At 44.5% G+C, this 17,118-nt stretch overlaps 1 protein-coding gene across 1 annotated transcript in view; it reads right to left on the reverse strand.

Annotated features, from left to right (window-relative positions):
* Positions 1-565: 565 nt before the first annotated feature.
* MED16 (mediator complex subunit 16) overlaps positions 566-17,118 on the reverse strand; it is a 33,123-nt gene continuing 16,570 nt past the window's right edge. The window contains exons 9-15 of the mRNA XM_087702420.1: positions 15,597-15,803; positions 13,797-14,007; positions 11,937-12,070; positions 8,281-8,488; positions 5,850-6,066; positions 3,794-3,877; positions 566-1,900 (exon numbers count right to left, since the gene is read on the reverse strand). Coding sequence (XP_087558546.1) covers positions 1,774-1,900; positions 3,794-3,877; positions 5,850-6,066; positions 8,281-8,488; positions 11,937-12,070; positions 13,797-14,007; positions 15,597-15,803 — 1,188 coding nt within the window. The 3' untranslated portion in view covers positions 566-1,773. The remainder of the gene's footprint in view (positions 1,901-3,793; positions 3,878-5,849; positions 6,067-8,280; positions 8,489-11,936; positions 12,071-13,796; positions 14,008-15,596; positions 15,804-17,118) is intronic.

The following is a 17,118-nucleotide window of genomic DNA, read 5'->3' on the forward strand; positions in this document are numbered from 1 at the left end:
ACAGGCCCCCAGAAGCACTCATAAAAACAAGCTGGTTGACAGGCGTCTGAATTTTGATCACATGACCATGGAGATGCTGCCAAGGTCCTAAGGATGAGGACCGTCGTAAGACACTTTATTCAGTGCCACTGCAACTTCAAACGGTAACTAAATGAATGGTTATAGCAATAGCACTTAGACTTCTATACTGCTTCAAAGTTTTTACAGCCCTCTCTAAGCAGTTTACAGAGTCAGCCTATTGCCCCCAACAATCTGGGTCCTCATTTTACCCACCTCGGAAGGATGGAAGGCTGAGTCAACCCTGAGCCTGGTGAGATTTGATCTGCCAAATTGCAGTCAGCTGGCAGTCAGCAGAAATGACCTGCAGTACTGTACTCTAACCACTGCACCACCACAGCTCTTGTAAGTCAAGGACTATCTGTATTAACTGGCTGATCACTGCAAACACAAAAATCAAAAATTGCTGGTCCTGGATAACTTCCAACTGCTTTCCCCTCTCCTCCACCATTTCTTCCCATCATTGTTTCCTGCAAATCAAATGGCAAAGCAAACTTCAAAACAGAAGGAATTTAAAAACTGTCTCAAGCTGTATTTGAGAGGGAGGGAGTTCCTTGTAAGGGTTTGTTTTTTGCTTTAAAAGTTCAGAGAGGCAGGGAAGTACATCACGAGGCAAAACAAAGAATAAAAGAAGTCCTCCATTTACAAAGCATACAAAACTCTAGAATTACAATCTGTACAAACTCTGATCCCGTTACAATATTTATAAAACCATCGCTTATCCATGAATATCTTTTAACGTCTTCGCTGTCTCCATTTTCTGAGAAAACATAGAATTATTGGGCACAAAAAAAGCCACCGCTCATCCGTGAGGGATTAAAAAAATTGCAAAAAAATTTGCAACTCCTTTGTAGGAAGCAGACATACACACACACACACACACACACTCTTGCACAGAGGGATCTGTGGAGTCTGGAATCCCAGGAAATTTTTTAAAAAGGATGGTTTTCACATCCTTGTATCACCACATCCTTTTCAAAGGAATGGTCTCTGAAGAATGTAGAGCTAGAAGTTTAAAAGCAGACATATCAGAAGAACCAAATCTTCCTGAAATGGAAGGATTTTAGACTGGATTATTTCAGACAACAGGCAGAAGTAGAGAAGGATGGAATAGGTTTGTCCTCAGTTTCCCAATACGTTAGTTTCTAGATAACAGTGAGTTTGGCGGCAGGAGCATGTGGAAAAATAAGGAAGAATGTTATAGTAAAAATGTTTTCCCCAACCCTCTCCCACAATTCTCTGCACGAAGCAAATTCACACACCAAGGAAAGCTCTTCGCTTTCCTACAATTGTCTACTTTTCTGCAACTCGAACAATGCTAAAAAAAATGCTTCATTTTTAATGTAACATTTTAACCCTTCCTGAATGTTGAGCTAAAATCTCAATAATATTAAAAAGCTAATAAAGAGAAGAAACGATGGTGCAATTTAGGGATATCAATGCAACTTTGGCACTGGCTAAATTCCTTTTGCTACCAGAAGTGCCAATCAATTCAAACTCTTCCAGCGCCTTCCATTGATTTCTCTTGGTGCTTTGCCCCAGGAAAGTCTTCTCCTCCAAGGGGTGGATAAAATCACCCGCAACTCTTTCTGTCATATCTTATGTTGGGGATTTTGTTCCCCTCCAGGACATTTTTTTTTTTAATGGAGTTTCTGGAGTAAGCTGCAAAAGTCCTCGGAAATCCCATCTGGTTAAGACAAAGAGTCCTGGCGTCCATCATGAGTAGCTGAGGGGCATTCTTCTCCAAAGACCACCGCAAAGGCAATTCTTGATCCATCGCTGCTCCCATTGCTTCACAGCCGTGGTCTTATTGGGGGAACGGAGCATTGTAACACAGCCGCACCTAAAAAGGGGGACAATATGGCACCCAGCTGAGAAACTTCTCCAAAAGGTATGGAGCAAAAATGTTTTCATATTTTTTTTTTTGACAAGGTTTCCCGTATAAACTTTGGATCATCTCTCTGACTCAGCCCAATTTACCTCACAGGTTTGTGGTTGTGGGGAAAACGGGAGGAGGAAGGAGTATTAGGTCATGTGACCCAGTGATGGGATTCAAAACTTTTTACTACTGGTTCTGTGGGCGTGGCTTGGTGGGCATGGCAGGGGAAGGATACTGTAAAATCCCCATTCCCTCCCGATCAGCTGGGACTCGGGAGGCAGACAATAGATGGGGGCGGGGCCAGTCAGAGGTGGTATTTACCGGTTCTCTGAACTACTCAAAATTTCCACTACCGGTTCTCCAAAACTGGTCAGAACCTGCTGAATACCACCTCTGATGTGACCATTCCCATGATCATGTAATCAGAATTCAGGCGCTGGCATGTATTTATAATGGCTGCATTGTCTAGGGGTCATGCGATCACCATTTCTAACCTTCCTAGCTGGCTTTTGACGAGCAAATTTAATGGCAAAAGCCAGGTTGTTAATAACCCTGGCAAAAGGGTCATAAAATGGAGCACAACCCACTTGCTTGCTTAGCAATGGAAATTTTGGTCTCCACTTGGTCATAGAGTGAGGACTACCTGTACCTTATGCCAGGTTTACATACATCCAGTGGTGGGATTCAGCCGGTTCGCACCAGTTGAACTGAACTGGTTGTTAAATTATCCCCCGTTTAACCCGTTTCTCCATTGCAGCGCAGGGCCCAGGATGCACTTTGATAGCGGGAGGGGGCGTGTAATTTAACAGCCGGTTCACCCAGGATCAGATTGGCTGTCGCAGGAGGAACATCCCGCATGTGCGATGGAACTGGAGGATGGGAATGGGCCACGCCTCCCATGACAGCCAACCTGACCCGAATCAATTGTTAAATTATCTGAATCCCACTCCTGCATATATCCTCCACAACTTATAAAGAGAGGAGCCATCATTAGGCCTTTTGTTTTAACGCTCTGCATGACTGTAGAAACCTTTTTTTGCCCTTTACAAACTTTGACCAGCAGCTCCAATTTCTCACTGCTGTAAGGCAGGGAGAATCAGAACCATAGTTGTTGCATTCAAAGATGTATCGCTGAACCCTATAAACAAGAATCTAGTCACTACATTGGCACTAGATAAGAATCAATGGAATTCAAGAGGACTTGGACTTAGATCATTTGTGGGAACATAAGGATTCTAGGAACATGGTGGCTTAGTGGCTAAGAGGCTGAGCTTGTCAATCAGAAAGTTCGCAGTTCGCAGTCAGCAGTTCGGCAGTTCGAATCCCTAGCACCGCATAATGGAGTGAGCTCCCGTTACTTGTCCCAGCTTCTGCAAACCTAGCAGTTCAAAAGCATGTAAAAATGCAAGTAGAAAAATAGGAACCACATTTGGTGGGAAGGTAACAGGGTTCTGTGCGGCTTTGGCATTTAGTCATGCTGGCCACATGACCACGGAGACGTCTTCGAACAGCGTTGGCTCTTCGGCTTTGAAATGGAGATGAGCACTGCTCTCATTTCATTTCATTTATTGAATTTCTAGGCCGCCCAATACTCCGGGCGGCTTACAGAAATGAAAAATATTAAAAATATCTCTAGACTCGGGAACGACTAGCACATATGTACGAGGGGAATCTTTTACCTTTAGCTTTAAGGGTTGAAGGTTGATAACAAACTCCACACACACACCACACACCCTCAGCTCTGCCTATTCTTCTCCTACTTCTGCTTATCTTTAGTCAGTTTGGGATTAGGTTCAAAATTTAAGATTAATCTTTTGGGGGACTGAACCCTTCCTTCCTTCTTCCTGGGATGCTAACCTCGTACAGGACTTGCATTCTTCAGTGGGATAAGCTCCAAGATGGAGTCGCCGCAGGTGGTCAATCTTTGGGTACCCAGTAGTCCTGGGAATAAAGACAACACTTGTTAGATAGCACAGTGCCAAATGCCACGGGGAGAAACAATCCTTCAGGGTGATAACACAACAAAGCCATCAAGAGAGGAAGAGACCGATTTCCCTGCCCCTATTATTCCATATAGGATAGGAGGGGACAACAGTTTTTTTTTTTAAATGAACCTTCATGAACCCAGCTGTGTTCATAAGGTTACTATACCCAATTTTGGTGCCTTTAAAAGAAATAATACCATAATTTTGGAATATAAGAGGCACCTTCCCCCCCCCTAAAAGAGCGTGGAAATGTTGGTGGTCTACACAGAATACAGCTATTTTTATATACCCCCACCCCCGCATCCCATTTTCACCACCCTCCAGGCCTTCCGCAAAGCCCTTAAAACCTGGCTGTTCAGACAGGCCTGGGGCTAAAGAACTATTGCCCCCCCCCCCGTCTCGAATTGGTATGACTGTTGTGTATTTTAAATTATGTATTGTTTTTGTATCGTTTTAATTTTCTGTTTGTATCCCCCTTCCCTGGTTAAGTTGTGAGCCGCCCTGAGTCCCCTTCGGGGGAAAAGGGCAGCATATAAATAAAATCAACATTCAACATATATCCCTTCCCCCTCATTCAATTTTTGCAAAAACGGATCGTTTTTGAAAAAACAAAGGGATTTTTGCCTTCCCCCAGCCCCCAGGAGCACTCTGCAGGCTTCAACAGGGCTGAGGGAAGGCAAAAATGTCCCTGTTATTGCAAAAAAACGGCCCGTTTTCTGCCCATTTTTCACAAAAATGGGAGCATTTATGTCTTCCCCCAGCCCTGCTGAAGCCTGCAGAGTGCTCCTGGGGGCCGAGGAGGACAAAACCTTTTTTTCCTTACTTACCTCTTCAAAATCTTGCTGCATCTTATACACCGGTGTGTCTTATAGTCCAAAAAAGACGGTAATCAAGATACAGCACTGCTCTAAAATCAGTGATTTGCTGCCACTTGGGAGCTGCAAAATGGAGCTGAGGCTCATGTGAACTGTGGAAGGATTACAATCAAGGCTAATTTGGCCCAAATCACCAAGTCAAGGAACTTGTATTTCAGGATCTCTTTCCCTTCTGCTTGTTTTTAACTGGATCTATTAAAACAGGGGTTTTCCAACTTGACCGCTTTAAGACATGTGGACTTCAACTCCCAGAATTCGCCAACCAGCCATGCTGACTGAGGAATTCTGGGAGTTGAAGTCCACATGTCTTAAAGCGGTCTTTGGAAAAATACTGTATTATTAAAATCCATGGAGATTCTCCGTCATCCCAAAGGTACTTTTTCAAGAGGCAACTGGAATTTCTGTTTTTTCTTTGAAGATGTTGCACTTCTCATCCAAGAAGCTCCTTCAGCTGGAAGGTGGAGAATGGAAGGATTAATACTCCTCGCAGGTAGCTGGTAAAAAAAAAAAAATTGGAAATGACCAGCTGTCCGCACCATTCCCCACCATTCAGTCAGAGCTGAAGAAGCTTCTTGGATGAGAAGCAAAACGTCTTCAAAGAAAAACCAGACAGTCCAGTTGCCAGGACTGGGATTCTACCAGTTCGGGTGAACCGGTAGCTCCGACGATCAGCTGCCCCCCTTTCCCGCTAGTCTGTCCTATATTTCTTTTGTTTGAGGCTGATAAGACGCCGCAGAACGGATTGCTACGCCTCCATTCTTTTACTCACTGGGGCTGCAGTAGAACGTGTGTTTTGGAGCTGTTTTAAAAACTAAATGCACACGCGCGTACGAAGCGCATGCTCGGCGAACCGGTTGTTACACCCGTTGAATCCCACCACTGCCAGTTGCCTCTTGAAAAAGCACCTTTGGGACTGTATTAAAGCAAGCTAATCTTTCGGCGAGTACCGTGAAGGCCTTAAGCAAGAGTAAAACGCATAAAGGACCATCCGCCCAGCATGACAAGGAGCTTCCCTGTCGTGTCAAGAGAAAAACCAGGTTGCCCTCCATGCACCTGGTAAACGCATCGCACGGAACCGGAGCGGGGTGTCCAACGATCCCGGGAGTCTTTCCAAACTGCAGCCGGACCGGCTGCTTGTTCTGCAGCTTGCTGATGATGGCATCGTTCACCGGAAGCCAATCCATGTTTGGGATGAGGAGCTGGCTGGGTAGGAGACAGCATTCATCGATCAAGGTATCGTCCGGCTCGCTGGGGTGCCCTTCATCACGACCTGCCCAAGGGAAAAGGCTTTGGGTCAGTGTTTTTCACCCTTGCCCGCTTTAAGAGGTGTGGACCTCAATAGCAATAGCAATAGCAGTAGACTTATATACCGCTTTATAGGCCTTTCAGGCCTCTCTAAGCGGTTTACAGAGAGTCAGCATATTGCCCCCAACAATCTGGGTCCTCATTTTACCCACCTCGGAAGGATGGAAGGCTGAGTCAACCCTGAGCCGGTGAGATTTGAACCGCTGACCTGCTGATCTAGCAGTAGCCTGCAGTGCTGCATTTAACCACTGTGCCACCTTGGACCTCAACTCCCAGAATTGATGTGTATTGGATCACAAACACCTGTTTTCACTTGGGAAGCATTTCTAGATAAATAATGAAGGGGATTCCTTTTTTAAAAAAGAAAATTGGGTAGACAGGTAGCAAAAACATGATTATTACTTCCATTGTGTCAGCCTCTATATCACCTGGCTTGCTATCAGCTGCCATAGTAACAGGGAGCGATGGGGTTTCGGTATTTGGGAGAGGAATCGTGCCGGAGGAGATATCTCGGGACGAGAAGGGAATTTTGTTCTCACCATCTTCTGTGCATGCTGAATGATCCTGTTTTAAGTCTGGTCAAGGTCAACCATCTCTGCATGCCAGATGGATGAAGCCACCTGAAGATGCAGCCCACATGACACCCTTGGGGGCTGGAGATTGGACATTCGCCTTGGGGTCGTTGGAGGGAGGGATTTGGGTAAACCTTTGATATGTACAATTTTGCGCCTTTAGTTTCAGATCTTGCTTTACTTTCAATGCTTTCACTTCAGATTCAATAAAAGTACCTTTTATCTAAAACTATGCAGTTGGGGGTTAGGGTTTCTTGAATTTTGAAGGAGGCGCACTTGACACATTATTTTATGGGAATGTTTCTTTTTTTTTTTTTTGAAAAAAAATCCATTTCAAAGAAAAGAAATTTCTTATTTTTTTTTTCTCAAGTCTGAGCCAGAAAGTTTTGTGTCCAAAAGTCACAAAAGGTGACAAAACAGGACACTGCAACTGTCATAAATGTGGGACTTAGATTTAGAATAACTTTATTGTCACTTTGCCAATAGAGTTGGTTGCCAAGTGTCCAAATTTTGTTCACATGACCATGGGGGATGCTGAAACAGTTGTAAAGGTGAAAAACAATTATGTGTCACTTTTTTCAGTGTTGTCGTAACTTCAAACACTAAATGAACTGTTGTAAGTCGAGGACTACCTGTATCTCACCTCCTTCTTTATCGTCTCAAAATGAAAAAGAAGGGTCCATGGGCTTGTCTCACAAACCAATACTGAAACAATGTAGATCAAAACTCAAGCCTGGAAATGTTTATGTTGAGCTCAAAATGCTCAAATGGTTTCTGAGCTTTGAATGAGTCACACCTGGCTCATGTTCTGCACACCATTTCTTTGTGCTCCAATCCTTCAAGCCAGCCTAGAACACAGTTCTATGCTACATAAAACTGTGAGAGGGATCTTGGAGACAACCATTGTAATATGAGCCAGCAGTGTGCAGCAGCTGCCAAAAAAGCCAACATAGTTCTAGGCTGCATCAACAGAGGGATAGAATCAAGATCACATAAGTGTTAATATCACTTTATAATGCCTTAGTAAGGCCACACTTGGAATACTGAATTCAGTTTTGGTCACCATGATGTAGAAAAGATGTGGAGACTCTAGAAAGAGTGCAAAGAAGAGCAACAAAGATTATTAGGGGACTGGAGACTAAAACATATGAAGAACGGTTGCAGGAACTGGGTATGTCTAGTTTCATGAAAAGAAGGACTAGGGGAAAAACGATAACAGTGATCCAATATCTCAGGGGCTGCCACAAAGAAGAGGGAGTCAAACTATTCTCCAAGGCACCTGAGGGTAGAACAAGAAGCAATGGGTGGAAACTAATCAAGGAGAGAAGCAACTTAGAACTGAGGAGAAATTTCCTGACAGTTAGAACAATTAATCAGTGGAACAGCTTCCCTCCAGAAGTTGTGAATGCGCCAACACTGGAAGTCTTTAAGAAGATGTTGGATAGCCATTTGTCTGAAACGGTATAAGGTTTCCTGCCTAGGCAGGGGGTTGGATTAGAAGATCTCCAAGAAGATCTCCAATTATTCTATTCTATTCTATTCTATTCTATTCTACTCTATTCTATTCTATCCCTCTCCCTCGTTTGGCAGCACATCAGATTACTCACAGCACAGCCACAATTTGGTAAGAAGTCGGAAAAGGAGGGACATGCTGTCCTGGGTGTCAGACGTGGCTATATAAATGGGAAGACAGCTTGGCTTCAAGAGGCCCCAGATCCGGATCATGACCATCAGTTCGCGGAGCATCCCCAGGGAGGCTCCATCCCGGAGGAAACTGTGACCTGGCCGAACAGGTCCTGATGCGGGTCCAGAGCCCTAAAGGCAGAAAAAGAAACCTTGAAGGCAGTCCAAGGCTGAAAGGATGCACACAATTCTTCAATTAACATGATTGGTAGACTTATAATAGAAGAAAAGAAAGACTCAAATTTATTAGGAGCTTGAATTACCCGACATCAACAATGAATCTCCTGCACAATTTGCATTATGAGTTAATAGCAATAGCCCTTAGACTTATATACCGCTTTATAATGGTTTACGGCCCTCTCTAAGCGGTTTACAGTCAGCCTATTGCCCCCAACAATCTGGGTCCTTATTTTATCCACCTCGGCAGGATGGAAGGCTGAGTCAACCTTGAGCCGCTCAGAATCGAACTGCCAAACTGCTGGCAGCCAGCAGTCAACAGAAGTAGCCTGTATTCTAACCACTGTGCCACCACAGCTCTTAAATGCCCTTGTTGTTGTTAGTTGCGAAATCGTGTCCGACCCATCGTGACCCCATGGACAACGTGCCTCCAGGCCTTCCTGTTCTCTACCATCCTCTGGAGTACATTTAAGCTCACGCCGACTGCTTTTGCCCGCAATCTTTCCCAGCATTAGGCTCTTCTCCAGTGAGTCCTTCCTCATATTTAAATGTCCTTAAATATCCCTATCTGCCCATCCTTGGGAATTCTGCCTCTGCTCTGATTTCCAAAGCAAACCCATTGTTTCCAATGAGGTTACTCATGATCACCAAGGCAGGATTGGGAATAAAGGGTTGAGGCTAGCAAGCTGTCGGTCTTAACCAGCAATGGTTCTCTGGGATGGGCCCATTTGACTTTCCTTGGTTAAAGATACTAGGGTTCAATAGTTAGGAGTGCTTCAGTTTTAGAAATCTCGGCTAATGAAATAATGCAGTTTTAACTGGTTAATCTGCATATCTAGATTATCTAGACCCCAGCCAGTCAGGATTCAGGCCTGGATATGGGACAGAAACGGCATTGGTCGCGCTTTTGGATGATCTCTGGCGGGGCAGGATGGGGGTAGTGTATCCATCCTTGCTCTACTTGACCTCTTGGCAGCTTTCAATACCATCAACCATTTCTTCTAGAGGGGCTTTGGGGGATGGGAGTGGGAGGCCCTCTGCTAACCCAGTTCACTTCCTTCCTCTGTGGCCACTCTTAGTCAGGGTTGATAGGAGGGGAGAGATCCAGCCCTCGCCCACTGCTTTGCGGGGTTCTGCAGGGCTCGGTACTCTCTCCGCTCCTGTTCAACTGTTGGGTGAGATCATCCATCACCATGGACTGAAGTATCATCAATATGCTGTTGATACTCAGCTGTATGACTCAGCTGAGTCTCAGGGGTGAGTTAAGCGGTGCAATGTCCTCCCTCTTGCAGTGCCTGGAGCCGGTTAGGAGTGGGATGGAGCCCATTAAATGGCTCGTGTGATGTGTTGTCACTGGGGTGGGGGTTATTATATTATTTCAAAAACTTATTATTCTCTTTTATTAGTTTTATTTTTATATATATGAGGTTTTTATGCTCTTGCAAGCTGCTTTGAATTGCCATGTGCAAATAGACGGCAATGTAGCAATAGCACTTAGACTTATATACCGCTTCATAGGCTGACTCTGTAAACCTCTTAGAGAGGGGCTGAGCAGCCCTCTCTAAGCAGTTTACAGAGTCGGCCTCTTGCCGCCAACAATCTGGGTCCTCATTTTACCCACCTCGGGAGGATGGAAGGCTGAGTCAACCTTGAGCCTGGTGAGATTCGATCTGCCAAACTGCAGCTAGCAGTCAGCTGAAGTAGCCTGCAGTACTGCACTCTAACCACTGCGCCATCTTGGCTCTATTTCTATTTATTTAGAAAATATAAAATTTCTAAATAAATAAATAAGAAATAAAATATTCAACAGAAAGGGATGACACTTGCACCGGGTACACCACTTAAAGCTAGGAATCCTGGTTTAATTAGCCAGGGTCCAAATGGGGTGATATACCAATACACTAACTCTGTTTACTTTGTAGGATAAACAAGCAAGAAAGGATATTTTTGTGTAACTCTGTGTAACAGCGGAATCCACACAAATCATTAAATACACTGCATAAACTAAGTCACTTTGATGTAATGATTAAGCCATCAGTCCAGAGACTGAGAGACTGAGAATTCCACTCCTCCTGTCTTAAGCATGAAGGCAGCTGAGTGACCTTCTCACCTTCTCTCAGGCCTAGGAAAGAGGCTCTGGCAAACTACTTCTGAAATCTTGTCAAGAAAACTGCACTCGCCAGGAGTCAACACTGGCTTGAAGGCAAAAAATAAACAATCAAAAACAACCTTCTTGTTAAACGCTGGCTTATAATTCTATCCCACGGTTTTTCAAACTTGGCAACTTTTAAGTATGTGGACTTCAACTCCCATGACTCAAGCTGGCTGCGGAATTCTAGGAAGTGACATCCACATATCTTAAAGTTGTCAAGTTGGAAACACAGCAGTTTTGCCCATTTTGGTTCAATAAACCACGAGGCTGTAGATAATGGGCTTCATATATGATGAAGCTCTTCCTTCCTGATTTCTTTCGGTGCAGGATAAAACGAAGAGGCACCATGTATACACCATTATTATGAAGTCAAAATTCCTGATTAAAAATAATGTCTGATCAAAACCACAACTACAACCTTTATATTATATGTTGCAACTGAAAAGAGATGGGCCCCTGCGTTCTGACCTAGGCTTCCTGCAAAAACACGAGGCAGAGTCCTAATCCCGACAAAACCCCTTTTATTAAATGAATATGATTTCCTCTGATTCACATTCAGCAAGGCCTGGCAAACAGTCTTCCAAAGGAATATTTATGACTACAGACCTTATCTATCTTGGAAACTCTCATGTAAATAGTTTCTAAATGAGGTGCTGTGCAAGGAAAGACTGGGCACAGAGTCTCTGAGATTCACGAACAGATCTTCACACTCCTGAAACAAATCTAATGACCGAACGAACTGATTGTTTCCTGCAAAAGCCCACTCCCCTTTCGCTCCTCTTTTATGTCCTATGGGAAGGTCCAATCACCTTCCACCTGTGGCTTTATTCCCAAGCCTACCCTGATTTCTGAGTTGTTCTTTTCTTCTGGCAGCTCTGCGCATGCGCACACTGGGAACAGGCTCCAGCTGTTCCTCTGCCTCACTGCTGTCTAGCTCCGTAGGCACCTGATCACTGCCAGACAGCATCTCTGCCTCTCATGCAGAGCCCTCATCTGAGCTTTCTGCAGCCTAAAGAATTGGCCCATGCTCCTCCCCAACCTCCTCACTGTCCGACTCTGCTGCCAGCTCCACTGGCCGCTGGCAGGCCACAGCACCCTGAGAAGTGGCACCACTGTATGTAAAGGATGAGAGAAGGCCTCACTTTAAGCAAACAGTCAATATTAGAACTCGAATGGTGAGTTTGACACAAAAGTTTACCCTCCATTAAGCAAAAAGCATCAAAGGGCATCTGCTGCACAAGTGAGTCTTACCTGGTTGGGGAGACTGGCAAGCAAATAGAGCACAAAGTCCCCAACCCACTGGATCAGTTGTTGGAGAGATTGCAAGGTGGTCATCTCCAGCACAAATTCTTCTGTCTTCAAATTAATCATCACTTTGTCAATATCTGGAAGGATCAATGGGAGGAAATTTCAAGGGGGTAGATGAGAGATTAGGCATTAGGAAGAACCTCTCAACAGGAAGAACTGTCAATCAAGTGGATGAGGGCAGTGCATGGAATGGTTTCTTCCCCTTTACTGGAGGTCCCCAAAGGTGCTTTTTCAGGAGGCAACTGGACTTTCTTGTTTTTTCTTTTGAAGACATTTCGCTTCTCATCCAAGAAGCTTCTTCAGCTCTGGCAGGATAGTGGGGAATGGAAGGATTTATATTCCTTGCAGACAGATGGTAAAAAAACCCTCCAAGGGCTTCAACGACCCTCTAAAAGGATGCAAATTATCAGGTGTGTGTGTGCATATAATATATATGCATACATACATACATACATACATACATACATACATACATACATACTGCATTTGTGCTGATAAATAAATAAAGGGAGATTAGTATAGATCTATTTCAAGCTATTTAGCTCTCATCAGCTAGCCATACCCTTACTGGGATTAGTTGATGAGAGCTAAATAGCTTGAAATAGATCTATACTAGTCTCTCTTTATTTATTTATTAGCACAAATGCAACACAAATTATGGTTTCCTGCCTGGAAGGCTCCTAGGGTGGAGTTGAAAGGCAAAAAGGGAAGCAGTATGCTCCCTCCCATATTTGGGCATACCAAATGCTTTGACATAACATGTATGTGTGTGTGTGTGTGTGTGTGTGTGTGTGTGTGTGTGTGTGTGTGTAAAATACTGGGGATATTCCTAAAGCAGCAAATTTCATTATGAATGAACAATTTTCTAAACTGAAACCAATTCATTAGTCATTTGATTGTAAATTGCTTTCTTTCTTTCTTTAGAATTTAATGTGTAAACAGTTTGCCATAATTTATTAGTTCCTTCAAAATTAACTTAAATTGTAGCTTCCCTTTTCTCTGGGACAGATGTCTCCAAACATGGCAACTTTAAGACTGGTGGACTTCAACTCTCAGAATTGCTCAGCCAACATGGCTAGCAAAAGAATTCTGCGACTTGAAATCCACAAATCTTAAAGCTGCTATGTTTGGAGCCCCCTGCCCTAGGATACCAACAGGCAGAGACATATTGATAAAAAAAGAGACTAAGAAGCAGTAACGAAAAACTTTGGGATTATTTGGTTCTCTGTGATACTGATATTACCAAAAACCAAGCAGGCAAGGAACATATTAAGAAAGAAAAGAATACAGAATACCAGAAGGTCAGTTTTGCAAATCCAGCAACGTTGACATTATCAGAGGAGAATGTCATAATTCCACTTTTAATTATGAAATTGTCTTTCAACCATGACTATAACATTGAGGGAGGGAGAGAAGGAGAAAAAAAATGTAAATAGCAAGCTGGGGAACTTTAAGATATGTAGACTTCAACTACCAGAATTTAAACCAACTATGCTGGCTGGGGAATGCTAGAAGTCCACATATCTCAAAGTTGCCAAGTTTGGGAAACACTGGTCCATCTGATGGTAAAAAACAAACAAACAATAAGGTTGCTATGGCAATGCAATTGAAATTCTGCCCTTTTTGTGTGTGTAGATGCCCACAAAATGACAGACAAGACTTCAATCATGGAGCTTGGCCACAATTGGAACGTTTTGATTCTTTCACTCTACATGGACAATCTTGAAAATAGAAGAATTTTTTAAATGAGCTTTTTCTTCTTTTTCTAGTAGACCAAGGGAGGACCAGCCCTTTGGAACATACCTATATCGGTGATCTTGGCACAGATCTCAGTGAGCCTGTCTCCAGGGGTCTTGTCGGGCGTGTTGAGGACAGGGGGGCGGAGCAGGGACTTCAGGGTGCAACTGATGGCGATCAGGAAAAGCTTAGCGTGGTAGTCACACACACGTGCCACCGTACTGGAGGAGAGCTTGCAAAGTGAGGCTTTCATGGCAATGATGCGTGTGGACAGAACCTGTCAAAAGAGGGACGTGATCAGCCCTGAGAATGCTGCTCCTTTCAGCAAGGACGTTCACACATTAAAATCAACAAATAAACAACACGAGTTCACTTGGGGTTTCACTTCTGGCAGTTCAGGTTTCTGTGACCCCAAAAGATTTACTCCAAACACACCAGAGGTGGCATTCAGCAGGTTCTGACCAGTTCTGGAGAACCGGTAGCAGAAATTTTGAGTAGTTCGGAGAACTGGTAAATACCACTTCTGGCTGGCCCCGCCCCCATCTGTTCTCTGCCTCCCGAGTCCCAGCTGATCAGGAGGAAATGGGGATTTTGCAGTATCCTTCCCCTGCCACGCCCACCAAGCCACGCTCTGCCCACCAAGCCACGCCCACAGAACCGATACTAAAAAAAATCTGAATCCCACCACTGAAACACACTTGGCTAATCATGATTTAACCCTGGTGAAACCATGGTTTAAACACACAACAGAGTCCATGTCCCATTACATGTCCATCTAACACCACTACTCGTGATCTATGCTCCCCCCCCCCACCCCCACCCCCACTCAACTTCCAGGTACAATTCAATTATTGCCTTAAAAACCCTACACAGAGTTCCCAGCGTATGACGACAAATGGGAACGGAAATTCGGCCATAAGTTGTCGTACGTCGAGGCACTTGATCATGATCAGCTGTTTTTACAGCAGCCATTAGGCCAATTGTGAAACTGTAAGTCTAAATCACATAGTCATTAAGTGAATAATATAATCATTAAGCAAGTCCATTCTTCTGAAGAAAGAATGGCGGAAAAACCACCCTGCAGCAAACTGTGGTCATGCAACCACAGGACACTAGGGTTGTGGCCCGCCAGAGTTGCACAATAAGGTTGAGGAAGAACATGAGCCAGTGCTGGAGGCTGGGGAAGGCTCAGACAAAGGCTTTGCGTCAGAGGCAGAGATGGGGCTAGTCTGGCAGTTCTCAGCTGCCTTCAGAGTCAGACATCAGTGAGGCAGAGGAACAGCTGGAGCCTGTTCCCAGTGTGTGCATGCTCAGATCTGCCAGAAGAAAAGAACAGCTAAGAAATCAGGGTCGACTTGGGAGTAAAGCCACAGGTGAATGGCCCCTCCCATGGGAAATAAAAGAGGAGCGAAGGGGGGGGTGGGCTTTTGCAGGAAACCGTTTGTTTGTTCGTTTGTGAAGATCTGTCCGTGAATCTCAGAGATAATGTTGCAAGAGCCAATCTGGGTCAGTCACCGGGAAAGAGGTTTACTCTTCCGAGCTTTTGGATTCATGCTGGAGCCCATCTTCAGGGAACCTCTCTCTACTGGAACATGGGCTTTGGGCTATTGTGAGTCAAAATTATGTGGTGCCTTCCTATTGATAGACTGGTGTGTTGACTGCCAATGACTGGGTGTTGTTTCCTTATGCTACCAAGTCCTTGGCTCCTAAGCACCTGATAAGCTGGTGGTAAATCAGCACTCCTCTCGACTGACGAGGGACCCATTTCCCAGGCTTCAATCATTTCCCTGGCTGTTTTTGTACCTGCTCGGCCAACAATCTTAGTAGTTGCAAAATTGAATGCATGTTTCAAAAATGGGAACTCACCTGCTGCAGGGCAGCATTTTGGCGCATGTATTCCTCGTGCAGCTTTTCCACCAGATTTTGCACCATGCCGGGCTGGACGTGAAGCAGGATGTCCCACCAGTCATATCCTGTCACCATGCAGTACTCCAACAGGAAAAGCAAGTGACGGAGGGAAATATTCATATCCAAAACATGCCCCATGGAGGGAGAGATCCTGAACATGCTAAGCTGCAGAGAGTAAGGGGACAGACAGAAATGACACATCAGATGCAGCCAGGAAGTCAGTTACCTCCATCTTCCAGGAAAGTTGTGTGTGTGTGTGTGTGTGTGTGTGTGTGTGTGTGTGTGTGTGTGTGTCCCTGCTCAGGGATTTTTTTTAACACCCTCTGGCAAGATTAATGCTTGGCACTTTTCAGGATTCTGTTCTTGTTTCAACCAGGGAGCTGCAGGATTGCTTGCCCGATTGTGAAGTTTGACTCATTTGTTTGAGTTATCCGTTCTTGGCAATAATTCCTTGTTTTGCCTGGGTTGATCTCGGAGAAAATGAAGGACTTTCCAGTTAAATGCACCACAAAGCAAAGGGACATTTCCTTTACAAACTGTTGGACTTGTTTATGGAATTCCCTGCAACAAGCTATAGCGATAGCCAATAATTTAAAGGCCTTCGAAAGGAAATCACTTGGATTCATGGTGGAGGGAGCAAATAAGCTATTATTTGCAGGGATTAACATGCCTTTCCAATCAGAACAGACCCAAACAGCTGATGTACCCTATCAATGTAAAGGAAGTTAAAATGTACAAATCGAATGTTGTCATTGAAAAACCAGCTGTGGAGACAAATAAAGCTCTTCACTCATTCATCTTCAGAATACAGGGATTCAGGGAGTTACAAAAGTGAGATGCTCATATGAAAAACAACACAGGGAGATAGAGATGGCTGATGCCTTGGAGACATTTGGCTGTCTGTTCTATGAATCTGGAAGCAGGGGAGAGAATTTCTCTTATTATCCAATCCTGCTCTTACGTTTTTGTCTTGGGAAAAAAGGGAACTGCAAGCAATGCTTGACTTACGACCACAACTGTGCCCCAAGTTTCTGTTGCTAAGCAAAGCAGATTCCTTAAGTGAGTTGTGCCCCATTTTGTGACCTTTTTGCCACAGTTGTTAAGTGAATCATGCGGTTGTTAAACAAACCTGACTTTCCCCCATTGTCTTTGCTTGTTGGAAGCCAGTTGGGAGGGTTACAAACAGAGGTTGCATTCAGCCGGTTCGGACCGGTTCATCTGAACCGGTAGTGGAAATCCCCAGCTCTATACCAGCTCTATGCCATCCTATTTAGGCATGTTTTTGAGGCCAGGCGCATGTTTTTGAGGCCAGGTGCATGTGTGAGCAAAGTGCATGCGCAGAAGGCTGGGCAGATGCATGGAAGGGTGCAAAGCGGGCGGGTGCGCACACGGTGAACCAGTGGTAACAAAATGTGAAACCCACCGCTGGTTACAATGGGTAATCAGATGACCCCAGGATAGTGCCACTGCCATAAATACA

Source organism: Thamnophis sirtalis, unplaced genomic scaffold, assembly GCF_051295495.1.
Source record: "Thamnophis sirtalis isolate CommonGarterSnake01/CBP01778 unplaced genomic scaffold, rThaSir2_p1.2 scaffold_1, whole genome shotgun sequence".
Taxonomy (NCBI): domain Eukaryota; kingdom Metazoa; phylum Chordata; class Lepidosauria; order Squamata; family Natricidae; genus Thamnophis; species Thamnophis sirtalis.